Source organism: Hyla sarda, chromosome 5 (assembly GCF_029499605.1).
Source record: "Hyla sarda isolate aHylSar1 chromosome 5, aHylSar1.hap1, whole genome shotgun sequence".
NCBI lineage: Eukaryota > Metazoa > Chordata > Amphibia > Anura > Hylidae > Hyla > Hyla sarda.
The window spans coordinates 261,026,386-261,045,566 of record NC_079193.1 but is presented as its reverse complement, the minus strand read 5'-3'; the positions used below and the strand labels follow the sequence as shown (position 1 = coordinate 261,045,566).

General features: G+C 39.6%; 1 protein-coding gene across 2 annotated transcripts in view; it reads left to right on the top strand.

The window, feature by feature from the left end:
* Window positions 1-19,181, top strand: part of ARHGAP28 (Rho GTPase activating protein 28) — a 183,080-nt gene that overhangs the window by 20,691 nt on the left and 143,208 nt on the right. Inside the window, exon 1 of one of the 2 annotated variants that reach the window (XM_056521608.1) lies at window positions 2,465-2,766. The exons of the other annotated variant lie outside the window; for it this stretch is intronic. Coding sequence (XP_056377583.1) covers window positions 2,636-2,766 — 131 coding nt within the window. The 5' untranslated portion in view covers window positions 2,465-2,635. Of the gene's footprint in view, window positions 1-2,464; window positions 2,767-19,181 lie in introns of those variants that run through there. 2 annotated transcript variants of the gene reach the window in all.

Below are 19,181 nucleotides of genomic sequence, written 5' to 3'. Positions count from 1 at the left end.
AGAATTCCTTGCACCCCCGTGTCACCCCAATGTCATAACCAAATTGCGCCCCTTCAGCATTGCAGAATTGAAATGTTGGTCCTCTACATTTTCTGAAGCATAATTTACCCCATTGCATACTCCACTACCCATTCTTTCTTGTTTCATTCTGAATTTAATATTGCTTTTTGTTCTAGTTGTGGTCTTCTTTCAGTCTGGAACTTATATGTTCAGGGCACTATGGGGGCATTAATCAAAACCTGTCCAGAGAGAAAGTTGCTGAGTTGCCCATAGCAACCAATCAGATCACTTCTTTCATTTTTCAGAAGCATTTTCAAAAATTGAAGAAGCAATCTGATTGGTTGCTATGGGCAACTCAGCAACTTTTCCTCTGGGCAGGTTTCGATAAATCTCCCCCTATGTGTTTATTTGCCTCATTATGCGACACCAACTTCTCAACTTTATACATTTTTGCAAATCCACTATCACCTTAATTCTGTATCTAAGCAGCAGAGATGTTCCACAGACATGTTTTGCCTCTTCCAATTATCTTTGAGAGGATTGAATCCCATTTATGATATTTTAGATTCCCCCACATTTCACGCACCTTCATGTTCCCAGAGGAATCGTGAACTTGTATGTACTTTTACTGCTACACAGTGGTCACAGTCCTCCAGATGGATACATAGAGCGCTCTAAAAAATACACTATGTTGGTACCACACACCAACTTACCTTCAAGTTATTCTTCCTAATGTTTACCCTTTGTTTTGAACACATTGTGGTCAACATGGCACATGATTGGTACATTGTGGTTATTTGTGATCTAGATCCAACATTTTTCACTTTATCTCTCAAACTTACGCTACTGTAAATAGACATTCAGGGCATTCCCCACCCTTTAGATATTGAATGTGTGAATTGTTAGTTATATTGAAATTAACCATTACACGCCATTAAAAATCCACAGTTTCTCTACTACCAGGGAAGGTCATCTGTTAAGTAAATGTGACCTGTAAATATAAATGCACATCACCTATACTGAAGGATGCATACGTTCCTTTCCCCGCATATGGACGGACTTGATCATTGTCCTCTACATAGTCAAGAAACTGCCCCCCCCTGCCTGCTTGGACACATATTAGTCCTGCTATGTCCATGTGTCATGGACACACTTCCTTGATTGACAACTGTGAGTGCAGGGCTCACAGCTAGAGGAAAAATCCTCCCACTGTCAGCTTGTGTCCCGTTACTGTCAGTGAGGACAAGCTGGGAGTTGTAGTTTTGCTAATGCTAGGGGAGATGTGAGCAGACAGCATACTGAGGGAGGGGGCGGAGACCTGCACAGTGAGGCCACGCCTACTCCCTTTGAGAGGAAGTCAGACTAGTGAGCTAAATTAAAAGTGTAATAAAAAAATATATAAAGGTGCTAGACACATAAAAATTAGATGTACATGGTCCGGATTAGGTACTGAGTGATATATTTAAAAAAATGTTTTTTTTGTTGGATCTGATTGATATCTTACCTTTGTGATTAAAAAAAAAAAATTATATAATGATTTATTTGCTATTGTTTGTATAGTTTTTGGCTAAAACCTGTACAGATAACCTTATCGCTTGAGCTTTTCAGACAGTGTTGGTAGAATCACCACATTTTATGAGGGGGGATTATTAGCATTAAGGACTTTGGTCCAGGCTTACTTCAATGATACTTATGTTGTAGCCTTCCATATAAACAGCCAGCATTTAAGGTCATTTAACCCTTTTAAAACCTCAGTTACTTAATCCAATGGCTACAAATAGACTCTCAGCCCAAAATCACTATAGCACCAAGCTGGTCATAACTGTACTTTGTGAGGTGGCCTTCCTCCTGCGTGCATGCACTATTTCTTTTGTTACCTTCTCCTGTCACAAAATACTGTCCGTTATTAATAACGGGCTATGATGGGTTAAAACGGATAATGTAAAAATCCCATAGACTATAATGGGATTTTGTAAAGGCCCTTTAATGGCCGATTTTCATGGTTTTCATAACGGAACATATTATGGATCTTTAAAAACGGAAGAATGTATAGTGTGAAAGGGGCCTAATACTTTTGTCTTTTTTGACACAAAAGTATTAAAGATCATATAGATTTTTGCAGCAAACACTTGGCGGCACATGGCAGCAATTTTGTGCCCTGTAAAATATTTGTTTTTTGACAGTCCTCTTTTCTTGTGTTTTGTTTTAATTAAAATCTATCTCGAACGTCAATGCAATTTATTAGTGTAAATAAGAAGCTTCTTCAATTGTAAATAAGAAAGATTGTTTCTATTGAATTGAGCACCGTGGTTATACTGTAGTGCATTATCCTGACCAGTGGGTGACAGTACAATAGAAGTGAGGGCCACACCACAGTATAATGGAGAACACAAAGAGCTGGGCTGCAGGCTGTTTCCTAGAGACACACAGCACTTCCTAGGAGTGGGGGCGGTGTTTTTGAACAGCAGCAAGTACTAGTCTGGCACTAGGGAGAGTCCTCCTGTCCTGCTCTCACCCCAGTCTCCTGCTCTATCCTGACAAAGGCAGGCAGTGGGCACAGGGGGAGGGCTACCATGTGTCTGTGACAGGGACTAGTCACACTGCTGTGCAGGGAGGACATGTATCTGCCCTTATAATGGAGATAAAGGACTCAGGCAGTGTGGTCCTGACAGGATACCATTCTTATACCACATCCAGGACACCAAGATCCGAAGAAAACACAGTGCCAGGGGCAATGCCATCTAGCCAGTCCCCTCTCACCATAAGGTAATCATTATATATCCTGGGGTCTTCTGCTACTAACTCATTCAATCCAATACATTAAGAGTTTTGACGTTGGGATTTCTGTCTGGAATGTGACACATTTCTCTCCACTTTATAACTTAGGTGACATCATGTAATGATTTACTGATCCCTGCTCCTCACAAAACTTCTCTGCTGGCTGCTCCGAGCTGTCAGTGTTGTGTCCATATTATTGTGTTACAGGAGGTTATACTTGTGATAAAATAAAGGTTTTATTTAACAAAAAAATTAATAATAATAAAAATAATCAGTGCTCACGATACAGCACAATAGCACTGTGTATAATGATCATTGTGTTTATGGGTGCAACTAAGTGAAATGGAATTGTAAGATTTATTGAACTTGATGTGTCTATTGGTCTCAACTGTGTATGGCGTGCTGTATGTTGTCAGCAAACAAGCGGGTATGTAATGCAGTGTATGTTCCCATTGATTTGTTTAGGGAACACGTGGTCGATTGGAAACTGTTTATCGTGTAATATTGTGGTCATGGCCTGTGTAAATCTTTGTTTATTGATTGAGATGTTTAAAACAATATTTAAAACTGTCTATTTATATTTTATCTATGTGGTACACTTGTGTACATCGAAATATGGAGCCCAATATACATCTGTTTTTCTATCTGTCTGCCTGCCTATCTAATCTCTGTATATATGCCAAATTAGAATGTATCATAGATGTACATCCTGCCAAAACATGATCCATGCAGACCATTACCATAGTTTAAAACAGGAAACATGAGTGAGTGACTGTCTGAGGAACACAAAGCCCCCTCTTCTCTATACAGGATAGAAGTCACGACTTTGTTCTCGTCTGACTAAGTGGACTTGTATATGTTTGTCGGTACGTGCGTGTCTGTTCACTCATGTATATACAGTATATGGAGAGTCTTTATATTTGTTCGGAAAAATCTAAAATTGTGACTTGATGCTTTGATGAACAACATATTTCAGAAACTTTTGACATGAGTAGAAAGAGATGACTGCAGAGGAGTGACCACAAAGCTGTCTCCTATTTCTAATCTTAACACACAACAGCTGCCTTGAAGTCATGGCTGGAACTTGCCATATGTGCCGTTAGGGATCAGCATCCATGCTCCATAGAGGGTTTATTAGCTCAGCATGTGGCCTTCTGGAATGTGAAACATACAAAGAGAATTATACTATATTTCATCAAATGTTCTTAGAATTACACTGAAGAAAAGGCTTTTATCCACTACCTCCAGATGAAGTTTTAGTTTCTGGACCTTGAAATCAAATACGAATGTGATAAGGAAGACTAAATATGGATGGCTGGAAAAGATTAAGTACATATAATGCTAATCTAATAAATCAATGAGCAAATACGTCACCTGTATCCATTGGAAACATCATTATGAAACTTGAGTTCTCGGGGAGGAAGAAGTTGAGAAATATTTATTGGTTAACTTGAAGGGTATCTCCAGGCAAAAGTACTACTCAGTTTTGGCCTTTAGAATAGATCTGCCTCCCTCAAACATGTTAACATGGAGTTCTGTTATGTGATCCTCTGTATACAGAAAAGTCCTTTTGATTCCTCTGTATCAGGAGTATTATTCTGTATGAATGATGAGGTGTTCATTGCACCACCCTAGCAGGTATTGATAGTCTCAGGTCAAGGAGGAAGCAAGCAGGGAAAAACCCCTAAGATCAGGTCTTTACTAAATAGGCATTTAGGACATAAAGTCACTGAGGAGATCTAGGGTAAATCAGACATAGAAAAATTCCATAAAGATTCACTCACCAAACCAAGGTGCCAGGTTAGCATCTGGTTCATGACTGGCAACCTAGATGCCAGAAGTGTTGCAAGGGGTGATGTTGAGTCCAGATACAGTACAGTATTAATGTTTTTGTTGAAACAGGGGGGTGTTAAGGAGGAGAAGGGGTATAGAAACGTACACTGTCTCTGACTTGGTATTTTTTCGGAGGATTCTATGGAGCACAATCCCTTAGAAGGGCAACCCCCTATGCACCTATCCCAGCACAAGCCCTATGATATAATTGCATTTGATTCCCAGATTGTTTCTTCTGGGGAGCTTCTTAAGTAAAAATTACAATTGGGTAAATCATGGTGATCAGAAAATAGACAGTGGTCTATCACAGAATGGTATCAGTATTTCAGCTACATAAATCTGTGGCATCCATAGCTTTTGGATTTAGAGGTAGAATGTCAGATGCTATACATTCTTTGACTGAAATAACTCTTTATTCCTAACTCAACGACTATTTTAACTCAACAAGTTTCATCCATTACAACCTATTTTTGAAAATGCTGTAATCTATGACCTCTTATGTAGTCTTTCGTTGTTTATAGACATGGTCCCCAGCAGTGTCATGGTCTTTAAATGTGCAGTTCTTCCTGGTCCTCTATTTTTCCAGCCGGACTTTTCATGAATACCTTACACATATTAGCCTTAGTATCCTATAGATATCCTGTTCCTCTCCACTCATAAAGCTAGTATCTTTTTCAACAGAGATGAGCAGGACAGCTTTCAGTCTTGAAAGACTTGAAGAGTTAAGCTGCTTGTCCTCCCACAAACCAGGAAAGCTAAGTAGACAGCCTGTGATGTCACAGTCTGGGTTTTGACAAATATCACAGGTGTCATAGTAAGCAAATTATTTAATGAAAACATCTACAACAAAAATCTGGTGATCTATTTACATATATAAATGACGTTATTTTTCTTGTGACAATCAACAAACACTACTTTAACAAAGTAATGGACTCCCTTAAGTGCTGAGAATACACATTTTAGTGGGTGTACATTGCGGCCTCCTGACTCCCTTCCCCTTTAGTGAGCCCTCTTGGGTTGTCAGAGAAAGTCCAGGCATTTCTGCATTCTTCATTGCTCTATGGTTCCATTTCCTTGATGAAGATAAGTAAACCTGAAATAGCTTTATGGGTGTATACACACACACTGGATCTGCTGGAGAGTTAAAGGGGTACTCCGGTGAAAACCTTTTTTTTCTTTTAAATCAACTGGTGGCAGAAAGTTAAACATATTTGTAAATTACTTCTATTAAAAAATCTTAATCCTTCCAGTACTTATTAGCTGCTGAATGCCACAGAGGAAATTCCTTTCTTTTTGGAACACTGATGACATCACAAGCACAGTGCTCTCTGCTGACATCTCTGTCCATTTTAGCAACCATGCATAGCAGATGTATGCTAAGGGCAGCATGGTGGCTCAGTGGTTAGCACTGCTGCCTTGCAGTGTTGGGGACTTGGGTTCAAATCCCACTAAGGACAACAATAAATAAAGCATTATTATTATTATAATGTCAGCAGAGATAACTGTGCTCGTGATGTCATCAGAGAGCATTCCAAAAAGAAAAGAATTTCCTCTGTAGTATTTAGTAGCTAATAAGTACAAGAATGATTAAGATTTTTTAATAGAAGTAATTTACAAATATGTTTAACTTTCTGCCACCAGTTGATTTAAAAGAAAAAAGGTTTTCACTGGAGTACCCCTTTAAAGTTGCTGATTTGCAGTTGTAACAACTGCAGTTACAGATCAAAATGTATAGGCACAGTCCCAAACAGAGAGAGCCCAGCACCGCTACTCCACAATCCACTAATCCGCTATGCTCTTCTCAAATACTAAACCTTCCTGATGCTCACATCAAGGGAGTGTAGATACAAATCCCAAATAGACGGCATAAAAATGGAGCACTCACCAGGTCATTCGGTGTCATCAAGCTTTTATTTCATGGAGAGGATTGGGCGACGGTCCCTATCGCGCATGCAGCAATTCGTCAGGCCCCTTAAGGCCATCCACTCTCCCTTCCATGTTTGTATGCTGCCAAGCTCCATGAAATAAAAGAAGCTTGATGACCCCGAATGACCTGGTGAGTGCTCCATTTCTTTGCCGTCTTTTTGGGATTTGTATCAAAATGTATAGGAATTTCTTTGTAAAATATGCAGTTTCAGATCCACAACAAAATATTTTACAATTTCAAATCCACAGCAGATCCAGTGTGTGTGAATGCATCCTTCTGTATAATTTTAATTGCTTTACCCACTATCCAAACATGAAAAGAAAAGTTTTTTTGAGATTTTTAGACCCACCACCACACAGTAATGTTACCAGTTATCCTAATAACTATGTGTGGATTCTACAATTGGCCCAAAACATTTAGGGTGATGAGTAAAGTGAAATCTGTTTCAAGTACACAGTTTATTTACTAAATAAAAGAATTGCTTCTGAAACCACATTAGGTGACAGTAGCAGCTGCAAGGACATTCTACACCACCGGGCTTCACTAATTAAATGTAAGATCAACTTGGCTGAAAAATAGTTGGGCAAAGCAAAATAAATTAACAGTATGCTTTTATGAGCCAACATTCACTCTAGTATACTGTATGAATTCCATATATTTACTGCAAAATTGTTCACCTGAAATCCCTTTGAGCAGTACAGTAGTGTTGAGCGGCATAGGCCATATTCGAATTCGCGATATTTCATGAATATATGGACGAATATCCATCATATATTCGCTAAATTCGCATATTCGTAATATTCACGTTTATTTTCGCATACGGCGTCTCTCCAGCGGTCCCCCTCTCATTTGTACATTTATTTTGTCTACCGGTATGTACACTGTCTCTAAGCACTTTATATTTGTTGAGGTATATCCTCTATGGGATTGTGCAATAGAATGAGCAGTAGTGCAATATATGTAATGTGTCTAATATTGTAGTTTACATTGTGGACCTTCTGGAGTGACGCCCTCTTTCCACCACAAGTTGGCTTTTCCCTTTCATGATGTTTTTATATAATGTAATGAATTGTTAATAAAGTTATAATATTTTACTGCTAGTTTAGTACCCCATCCCATATTTTTGTGCATATTATATGCAAAAATACGCATATACGAAAATTTGCATATGCAAAAATTACCATATGCGAAAATTAACATAAACAAAAATTTGCATATGCGAAAATTCGTACGCCAGTCTCACACAGTAGTATTAGAGCCTTCTTTACACCACACAAGCTGGAAGCAGAGAGGGATGATCACTGTGATGTGTACTGTGAAATATATATATATATATATATATATATATATATATATATATAAAAACGAATATTTGTAATTGTGAATATATAGTGCTATATTCGCGAATATTCGCGAATTCGCGAATATGCGATATTTGCGAATAATATTCGCATTGCGAATATTCGCGAGCAACACTACAGTACATTACAGGTACAAGATATATTGAAACCCCCATTCACACAAACTGCAGAAAATAAGTGCAGATTTGCGAAAATACTTCAAATTTTAAAGAACTCTTTATTCTACCACAGATTTGTATTTTTAAACAGATTTATCGCTTTAACATGGTTATAAGTGTTCATCGTGTAAACATATCCTATGTGAGCTGAGCCTCTCTGTGTGCAATCTTTCCATATACAGTGGGTCAAAAAAGTATTTAGTTCTCCGACTTAAAAAGATGGGAGAGGCCTGTAATTTTCATCATAGGTATACCTCAACTATGAGAGACATAATGAGAAGAAAAAAAGAAAAAATCACATTGTCTGATTTTTTAAGAATTTATTTGCAAATTATGGTGGAAAATAAGTATTTGGTCAATAACAAAAGTTCATCTTAATACTTTGTTATATACCTTTTGTTGGTAATGACAGAGGTCAAACGTTTTCTGTAAGTCTTCACAAGGTTTTCACACACTGTTGCTAGTATTTTGGCCCATTCCTCCATGCAGATCTCCTCTAGAGCAGTGATGTTTTGGGGCTGTTGCTAGGCAACACAGACTTTTAACTCCCTCCAAAGGTTTTCTATGGGGTTGAAATCTGGAGACTGGCTAGGCCACTCCAGGACCTTGAAATTATTTTTACGAAGCCACTCCTTTGTTGCCTGGGCGGTGTGTTTGGGATCATTGTCCTGCTGAAAGATCCAGCCACGTTTCATCTTCAATGCCCTTGCTGATGGAATACTGACTAAATTGCTGACTAAATACTATTTTGCCCCACTGTATGTATAAATAAAAGCCAATGGCTCTCACTGCTAGACTTTGGACATACGGTAGTAGAATGGGTTTAGATTGCCTATCTGTATAAGGGGTGTGATGCAACCCTACTGGAGTGTCACATACACTTTTTGATGCAAACAGGAACAATTCATTTCTCATATAGAGGGGCATTTTTTAAATCTTTTTTGAAAGAGATACAGTGCACAACTTGGTTTCTTTTACACTTTGCACAGCAGCATAGTTGCAGAGCATTTAACATAGTCACTTGTTAAGGCCGAGTGGTCCGGTCAAGGGGATAAAGGTTGCCATCAGTTGCTCAGATCTTCTGTGTCACTATGGGTTTGGGGGGGGGCTACTACTTATCACAGCCTACCCTATCTAGCATTTGGTTGGTTGCACAAGCCACTTGTATTTGATGCTCCCGCACCTCCAGGGATGACTGTTTCCAGAATCACTTTGACCAACTTCCGTAGCATACCTGTAGTGTGCACATCCATAACACTCGCAGATATACCGAGAATGATGCCCTTGACAAGCCACAGTCTCTTATTCATTGTCTCTGATAAAACTTTACAATAACTTTTGTATTTACACTCTTTGGAGCCATTTGCACTTCTTTTTTGTAGGAGGAGAAGAGTTACAGACACTGATCATGTATCAGCGATCCCTGATGCGGTTACCTGTAGACACAATACTTTCTTCCATTACACATGACCACTCTTTCCAATTGCAAATCTCTAAAGGACTTAGACCTGGCCGGGGCAATCACCGCTATTGCCAATCACGTTGAGACATTTATGATGCTCCTGTCATGAAGTAGCCATAGGATCCCTTACTAACACTTTGGCAGATTCCCCAGCCTCTTAGGCTCTTTATTTAAGTCTAAGTGACACCTAAGAGGGCCTCTCTCTATAGGACCCATCTTTCTAACTTACATTGTCTTGCTCATCAGCCACATGGACTCCACTCTTCATGAGGCTCCAGATACTTTCTAACTTCTCACACACTGTCTAGACCACTGGTCAATCCTGCAGCATATCCACTGTATCTCACTGGATCTCCCCTCCCTATCCCTACCTAGAGACATTGCAAGTCACATGCAGGGTACCGAGCAATGGTTATCTGTACTACTGCTACCTCATTCCCCTGCAGGATGGCATCCAGGAAAGGAACACTGTTGAGACAAAGATTCTGTACATGGTTGTGGTGCCTGGAATATTGGATGTCTCCACAGTGTACATCAAAACATCATCCAGACCCACTATGCAATGCACACAATTCTAGGGTAGGTTGCTCTCATACAATGATTGCTGGCTTGCATTACTTGAATGTAAGGACCTGCAGCCTCTTGATCTAACTACACAAATTTCTCACACACAGCATTTATGTTCTTCCCATTCATCCTAAGGAAATCTCAGTAATGCCCCATTATTCATACTTATATGCACACCTAATAACCATTATTACTAGCTTTTACTGTCAATGAAATAGACAGGGATGGTGAAGGCACTTGTTTAGATAGGTCTGCCATTTGTGAGTATCCCTGTCTCTGGACAGCTGTAAGAACATAAGCAAGCAAACCTATACACTACCATTTTTCAGAACACGTCTCCTAAGGACCTCAACAGTCTTTTTTTACTTAAATTTATATTTCGCTTTAAGATTTCTGTAAAGACAAAAAAAAAAGTGTCTAAAAGTGACAGAAGTTACATTTAGTTTTACAAACATTTCATTCCTAATTGTCAACATTTTATTTGTTCTTTTGAATTTTTTCCACAGGCAGATTCTGTCCTGTTTTAAATGGCATCCCACAGTAAAAGTCAGGACATAGCTTAATGAATGTTTTGCCTCCATTCCCTTATATGTAACTTCTAAATCCATGTAATTCATGGCCACTGAGATCCATGACTGTGAGTTGGTATTTTAGCAGAAATGATATTGCAAGCTGTGTTTGATCACTGGTAGGTCAAGTAATAACTGTTATTGAGTTTTTACACAAATAGCACAAATGTTGTATCCAAGCATGGAACCAAACATTGATGGTGACAATTAAAAATAAAAATACAGGAGCTAAAGACAAATAGCAGGACGACTATCGATGTGTCCTGATCTAAAGAAATTGATGTAAATGAGAAGCTAATTTTAAAGGAAACCAGCCTCTTTGAAAGAGCAGTCTGAACTGTGATAAGCATGTTATAGGGCAGGAGGAGCTGAGCAGATTGATATATAGCTTTGTGTAGTTGTAGGAGAACTTCTCGTTTATCTACTAAAACCTTTGGCTGTTTTTTTTGTTTTTGTTTTTTTTGTTGTCTTAGGAGTCCAGTGGGTGGCCACTAAGTAGACCTGCCTACTGGACTCCTAAGGTTAGGTGCATACTACTGAATATCTGTTTGGAGAAATTCTGTGTGTAGCATGTACTGCTGACCGAATTGGTGCCATACTCCTGTTTTATAATATGCTGTCCGGATATTTTACTGCATGTTCTATGTGACAGGCTCTCTTAGGCTCATAATGGAGAGGGGAGATCCCTAGGCTGAACGGTTACCCATAAAATGACGTGTGAAGCCTAAACTACCATGTGTATTGTTCATCTTGGACCCACATGTTTGGGTCAAATAATGCAGTTTCTTAAAGGGTAACTCTGGTAGTAATTTAGGATTTTTTTTTTTTAAGTTGCTTAATACTGAGTAATTCAGGACCTGTATTTAATCATTTCTGCAAGCCATGAGCTTCGGCTTTAAACAATTTTAAGTGGACACCTACTGGCATACTGTAGTCAGAGGTTACCACACTAGATATTGACATTCTTTTAGAGGTTAACGTGGTCACCTATTTTACTTACAGAAGGGTTTGTGGCTCACGCATGTTGCTGGAAAACAAGGCTTCTAATCCTAGGATGGAAGCAAAACGTATTAGGTAAGTTAATATACAGCATGTAAGAGGACCTCAGTCTAGGGTCTCAATGCCTTTCATTTTCTGTAGAATCCCTGGAAATGTATTTGGCTGCTGTATTTCTCAAAAAATAATCTCCTATACTATGTTTTCATAGTTGACAAAAAAGTTATGCATTTAAATAAGAAAATAATTGAGTTTCTTTGGATTCATTTGGCCTAATAAGTTGTGAACAGAACCACGGCAGCTTTAAAAACCCCATTTAAAATGGATCCCAATAAATCCTTTAAGCACCTATGGACATTTAATGGGCCCATCAGGGTTGTGCATTTTATGGGCAGAATAACACTGCAGATAACTTCTGTGTGCTATTGCTTCTTATTTCTTAACTACTTGAGGCAAAAGGTCAGTAGCAGCTGTGCTCTAAGAATCTGAGGGTCATAAATGACATCGCAAGACATATTGGCTTAAATTCAGTGACAAATATAGAAAGCAACATTTGGGCAGAGAGAAGTAATAATATATCAGTAAGGACCTGAGCAAAATCTTATGTACGGTAAGTATAAAAATTACTGTATAGAATATCTAAATATTATAAAATAATTACCCTGACAATCATCTTGGCAATTAAAGTACTTTACAACAAAAAAAAAAAAAAACATTTATTGTAGGCGGCCAAAATGTATGGCTTCGGATAATGTATATTTCAAAACATATATGTTAAATGGATGCATGGACAGATGTCATTTCAGTGGCATCCATCACCCGTAGAGTCCCACTGTAAAAACAAAGAAAAGTATACCTTTAAAGGGGTGGTGTTCAAGGTTTTAAAAATGATGTCCTGTTGTGCTTGGCCCACATGAAAGTAATAATAAGAAAAAAAAACATATACTAACCTTCTTTGCTCCCTCTGGGGTCTCCCTGTGAAGTCTTCTGATCCTCCACTAATTGTTCCGGAAGCTACTTCCAGGACAGACTTCTCTCGGCAGTGACATACAGTTATATACAGTTATATTCACTCCTGGAGAAAGCCTGTGTGGTGAAATGCATTGGGGGTGTGATGGGTTACTGGGGTAGGGGGCATTTTTAGCACATTTGCTTGATACGTTACATGCATGCGGGTTGGATGGATATTGCTTATCAGTGTGGGTTCATACCTTTTCCAGTATACTTGCCACTTCGTATCACTGCCCAGCCTGTTTACTTAATTTTTGGATTTAACCTGTATATAACTGTGTACTTGTTATTCTTCATGCTATTATAAGCATTCATACTTGTCTACTACTGCACATGCATGCAGGCATTTCGTACTGGTTTTATGCCCTTGTACAGCCCTTCTTTTCCCTCCTCCCCTGCCCCATGTTTTCTGTCTATGCCCTTCGCTTTTTTATTAGTTTTTGGATTGTTTATCTATGAAATAAAGTATATACATTTTGTTCTATGGTCCTTCTTTGTGGTTACTATACAAACATTAACTAGCTTTACTGAGACCAAAAATACCCTTTTTTTTTTGGGACCGATGTTGGGCTGATAGAACGCCTTTGGACATGCAGCCTTAGACATGCAAAAAAAGAAGAAGCTGGAGCTGTACAGATAGATATGTTTATATTCAGCAATATAATCCATTCTTTGTGTATAATAGAAAGTCTAAACACTTGTCCTCTGAAGATCCAGTGACATTTACAGATTGGAGGCCACATTATTTCAAGAGGATGTTTATTAGGAGCCCTTTAAGACAAATGGTTTCTCTCCAGTTTATATACTTTATATGGATGTGTGTTTGTATGATTAAATGCTAATCATGGTACGCAGTGAAATAGTAATATATATACATATATATATATATATATATATATATATATATATATATATATGTCAGGTTTATGCCCATTAATCCTGCCCCAGTGGAATAGATAGCCGCATAGATCATTGTGTGAATAGGATAATCATTATACAGATCAGTGATAACATCTGATCAATCTCACCATTGCAGCCATTGACACCTAGTGAATATTGTGATGAGATTTGGTCAGATCATTCTTAAAATCAATAACTTATCATACTCTATATATGACCTTCTTAGAAACCTTAATGTACTACGTATTCTTGAGAATGACAAGGAAACTTCAGTATAGTCTTCAATTACATATTGTTCTTTAATATTCTTTTTCTGTTATATTACTTTAATTCCTTCTTTGGATGACGTCAATGGGCCCATATTTATCAAAGCTGTCTTATTTGCCCATAGCAACTGATCAAGCTGATCTCTGATTGGTCGATAGGAGCAAATTAGACAGTTTTCGATTCAGACAGTTTTGATAAATCTGGACCAGTAGATTGTATATCCTGCACCTTAATGTGCACTTTTGTTTAGACAGCCTGTTTTTTTTTCCACTAGGAATGGATCATTTTGTAGTGATGTTGACATTTTTAAATATATTGACCCCAGGAATGCCTGTGCTGCATATGTAAACACTGTTGCCATTGCTTAGACCATACACATTTCTCCTCCAATACAAGTAGGAAAGACTTTGTGTAGAGAATTCCGGACTTTTCAAAGTTTAATGCATTGAAGGCATCACTTGTTTAAAACTGGAAACTTTATTTACAGCAACTCAAGGGTAGTGTTTAGTGGTGGAGCCCTAGTGGAGTGTCAGGATGATAAGGGTAGTGGCCCTCTAGTCTCACATTCTGGTCACAGTCTGAATACAATGGTTTGGGGGCTTTCCACTGGACATCCCACACTTCCTTGGACTGACCTGGCACAGTGATGAATGGGTTACACTAAATGATGATAATGTGTCAATGTCTCCTGACTAATGTAAGGTAGGGTGACCATAAAGGTGGGGTGCAAATAAAGAATAGATGACTTTACTAACCTGAAACTATAAACTCACATTTATCTTTACTTAGCAAACAAGTGGGGAAACAGTTTCACTTCGAGACAAGGGCAATTTCCAATTGCAAGGTGCAGATTCGTCAGACATATGCACAACTTTAGCTGCCAGGTTGCTAAGCTAAGCCTAAAGGCCTGCTGCAGCGTTCAGAGCTGTGAGGTCCTTGGCTACATCTTCTCTCATGTCAGTCATCTCATGTTTGTCTGCACAGAAAAAACACTACTTAGCATTCCACAGTATATCCCTCCCTTCTGAAGGGAAATCTGGGCTAGGTTAAACTCCACCACCATTCTAGAAGGTTCTTACACTTTTAGTGTATGGGAAAACATTTCTCAACCATTGCTTTAACTATATACTAAACAGAATGCACATTGTAAAACATTTCACCGTATAAAACACTGCATCATGTCAAGGCATATCACATTTCTTGCCATTCCCCAATAGTAGGGATCTAGTGGGACACTACATACTAAGGCTAGGTTCACAGGGCCATTTGCATCTGACCCGTTAAGGGTCCTATCGGCTCTTTTTTTTTTTTTTTGAGCCGATCAGACCCTGAAACAGGTTGGATGCAAACGGCTACTACCGGGTCATGATGGACCCGATTCATTTGCATGGGGTGCGTCGGTGACCTGATACTTTTACAGGATTTTAGCAGAGAAAAAAAATAGAGCTTGAACAATTTTTTTCTCCACTAAACTTCCGACCTTCTGGCCGGATTGCCAAGGGAACTCCGAATAGTGGAGGCTCATGGCAATGTGAACAAGGCCTAACAGTGATAACAAAAACAAAGGAGCTTCACACTCCACCTTTGAAGTTTAACCAGATGCAAATACAAAGTTTCTTCTGATAAGTTTGTTCCCTTATGTTGCTTTGTTATTGAACACACTCATAATACACAGATAGGAATGAACTGATAATATTACATACAGCATCTAGGAAATAGAATGTCCTGTCTTTGCCCTGCACAATGCATTGGTACAGCAGACATAGACTGCCATAAAATATGACTTCTCCTGCCCTGAATCTTGCTTGTAACACTGCATTACATAGAAAACTCAGTCTTATGTGCTCATGAAAGACGTATGTGGCAGGAAAAATCTATAGTAAACCAATTGTCAAGAGGAGACCTTGATGAATCACAAAGCTGATGACTGAAAATAGTCAGCGTTTACCACAGAAGCTTTTACATGTCCAAGATCAATACACTCCATCACAGAGTGAATCATAGGATTTGTACAGACTGTCCTTTAATGTCATGTCATCCGTAATTGTCACTTCTCACATGACTAGATAGTTTTCCTTTGTAAGTCTGTGTTAATCTTTAAAAAGTTATATTTTTTTTTACATTTTACACAACTGCATTGACAACTGCATACAATATACATCCGGCACTGCCGATCCACCAACTCAGGAACGGTACTAATTGTATGCTATTGTTGCTTGCATAAATATGAGGAGATATATGGTGGTGTCATACTTCAATATTAGAAATGAATGACTGCACTCAACAGATCTTCGTAATTTCTTCTTTTTATAATACTCACATCACTTCAGGAGGGAGACATACAGGGGGTATACACAGATGAAGCTACAGAAGCCTTCGTCAGGCCTCAGATGTGGCTACAGCAGATGAGGCTACAGCAGCCATTTCGGGCCTGACGCAGCACGAGACAGTACGAAACAGCTGCTGTAGCTTCATCTGTGTATACCCCCTGTATATCTCCCCCTTGAAGTGTAGGTGTGAAGCATAACTCAATAAAAAGAAGAAATCATGAAGATCTGGTGAGTGCCATTATTCATTTCTATGATTGGAGTACACAGTGTTAGTTTACCTTCAGTGATTTTATCTCAGAAAAGTGGGAAACTAACAATTCACATACCTAATGTGTATCTACAATTGTAATCGCAATGTTAACAAGTTAAGTTGACTGATAAGAACTGGGCAGTGCATTGGAAATCGTCACCCTGTAGCTATGTGAACCATAAGCAGAATGAAAGGGGATTTTCATATTGACCCTATAGGAGGAGGTGTTAACTATTTCCTTTCTCTCATGCATTATAGTACTCTAGATTGCAAATAATATAAGTATGTAAAAGTACATACAATTTTTTTTCAATGTCATGTTATGTAAGTAAAGGCACACAGTTGTTTTAACTCTAGCAGGATTATTTATATAGAGATATTACAGATCGGACAACCTAAAACTTCAATTATGGAGTGAAGCTCTTCTAGATGTGAGAGCATGACTTTCCCAGACCCAGTCTACATGCATAGTAAATTTTTCCGAAAGAAGTGAAATGAAGTGTAGTTAGAGTCAGTGGTGTCTCATTGTTTTCCTTTCATCTTCCATACCCCAAAACTTCAAGTAAATAAAGTGTAGGGATAATTTTCCTTACCAATGATTTACTGTCAGTATGGTATTGGGTTGAGTTAGTTAGAGGGGTACTCCCCTGTAAATTTCTTCTATTTAAAAATCTTAATCCTTCCAGTACTTTTCAGCTGCTATATGCCCCACAGGAAGTTCTTTTCTTTTTGAATTTCCTTTCTGTCTGACCACAGTGCCCTCTGCTGACGCATCTGTCCATTTTAGGAACTGTACAGAGCAAGATAGGTTTGCAATGGGGATTTGCTCCTCCTCTGGACAGTTCCTGACATAGACAGAGGTGTCAGCAGAGAGCACTGTGGTCAGACATAAACGTAATTCAAAAAGAATAGAACTTCCTCTGGAACATACAGCAGCTGATAAGCACTGTAAGGGTTAAGATTATTAAATAGACGTAATTTACAAATCTGTTTGACTTCCTGGCACCAGTTGATTTAAAAAAATAAAAAAAAAGTTTTCCATTGGAGTACACCTTTAAACTCCTATGACTAGGCTTAAAGGAGTAGTTCAGTATCAAGAAGAAAAGCATATCCCTTATCAGCAGGATAAGGAATAAGTGTCAAATAGCAGATGGGCTGGGGTCCAGCCGCTGGGATCCGCCCCAAAGCATCACCCCCCGATCTCCCACCTGGGCCGCACTGCATAAATGAAGTGAGTCAATCACGACACAAAGCAGTCGAGCACTTATTCCCTATGGGAGATACATTTTTTTTATACTGGATTACTCCTTTTTCAGGGTAGTTTGTTGATATCCCATACAACTCATATTTATAGAACCATGATTATACTGAAGTCGCCTAGTCCGAACTAAACAGTACACTGCTCAAAAGAATTAAGGAAACACTTAAGCAACACAATGTAACTCCAAGTCAATCACACTTCTGTGAAATCACACTGTCCACTCAGGAAGCAACACTGATTGACAATCAATTCCACATGCTGTTGTGCAAATGGAACAGATAACAGGTGGAAAATATAGGCAATTAGCAAGACACCCCCATAAAGCAGTGGTTCTGCAGGTAGTGACCACATACCACTTCTCAGTTCCTATGCTTCTTGGCTGATGTTTTGGTCACTTTTAAATGCATGTGGTGCTTCCACTCTAGTGGTAGCATGAGACGGAGTCTACAACCCACACAAGTGGCTCACGTAGTGCAGCACATCCAGGATGGCACATCAATGCGAGCATTGGCAGGAAGGTTTGCTGTGTCTGTCAGCGTAGTGTCCAGAGCATGGAGGCGCTACCAGGAGATGGGCCAATACATCAGGAGACGTGGAGGAGGCTGTAGGAGGGCAACAACCCAGCAGCAGGACCGCTACCTCCACCTTTGTGCAAGGAGGAGCAGGAGGAGCACTGCCAGAGCCCTGCAAAATGACCTCCAGCAGGCATGTGCATGTGTCCACTCAAACGGTCAGAAACAGAATCCATGAGGGTGGTATGAGGGCCCGACGTCCACAGGTGGGGGTTGTGCTTACAGCCCAACACCATGCAGGAGGTTTGGCATTTACCAGAGAACACCAAGATTGACAAATGAGTCACTGGCGCCCTGTGCTCTTCACAGATGAAAGCAGGTTCACACTGACCACCTGTGACAGACGTGAGTCTGGAGACACCGTGGAGAACGTTCTGCTGCCTGCAACATCCTCCAGCATGACCGGTTTGGCGTTGGGTCAGTAATGATGTGGGGTGACATTTCTTTGGAGGCCGCACAGCCTTCCATGTGTTTGCCAGAGGTAGCCTGACTGCCATTAGGTACCAAGATGAGATCCTCAGACCCCTTGTGAGACCATATGCTGGTGCGGTTGGCCCTGGGTTCCTCCTAATGCAAGACAATGCTAGACCTCATGTGGCTGGAGTGTGTCAGCAGTTCCTGCAAGAGGAAGGCATTGATGCTATGGACTGGCCCGCCCATTCCCCAGACCGGAATCCGATTGAGCACATCTGGGACATCATGTCTCGCTCCATCCACCAACTTCACGTTGCACCACAGACTGTCCAGGAGTTCGCGGATGCTTTGGTCCAGGTCTGGTAGGACATCACACAGGAGACCATCCTCCGCCTCATCAGGAGCATGCTCAGGCATTGTAGGGAGGTCATATGGGCACATGGAGGCCATACACACTACTGAGCCTCATTTTGACTTGTTTTAAGGACATTACATCAAAGTTGGATCAGCCTGTAGTGAGGTTTT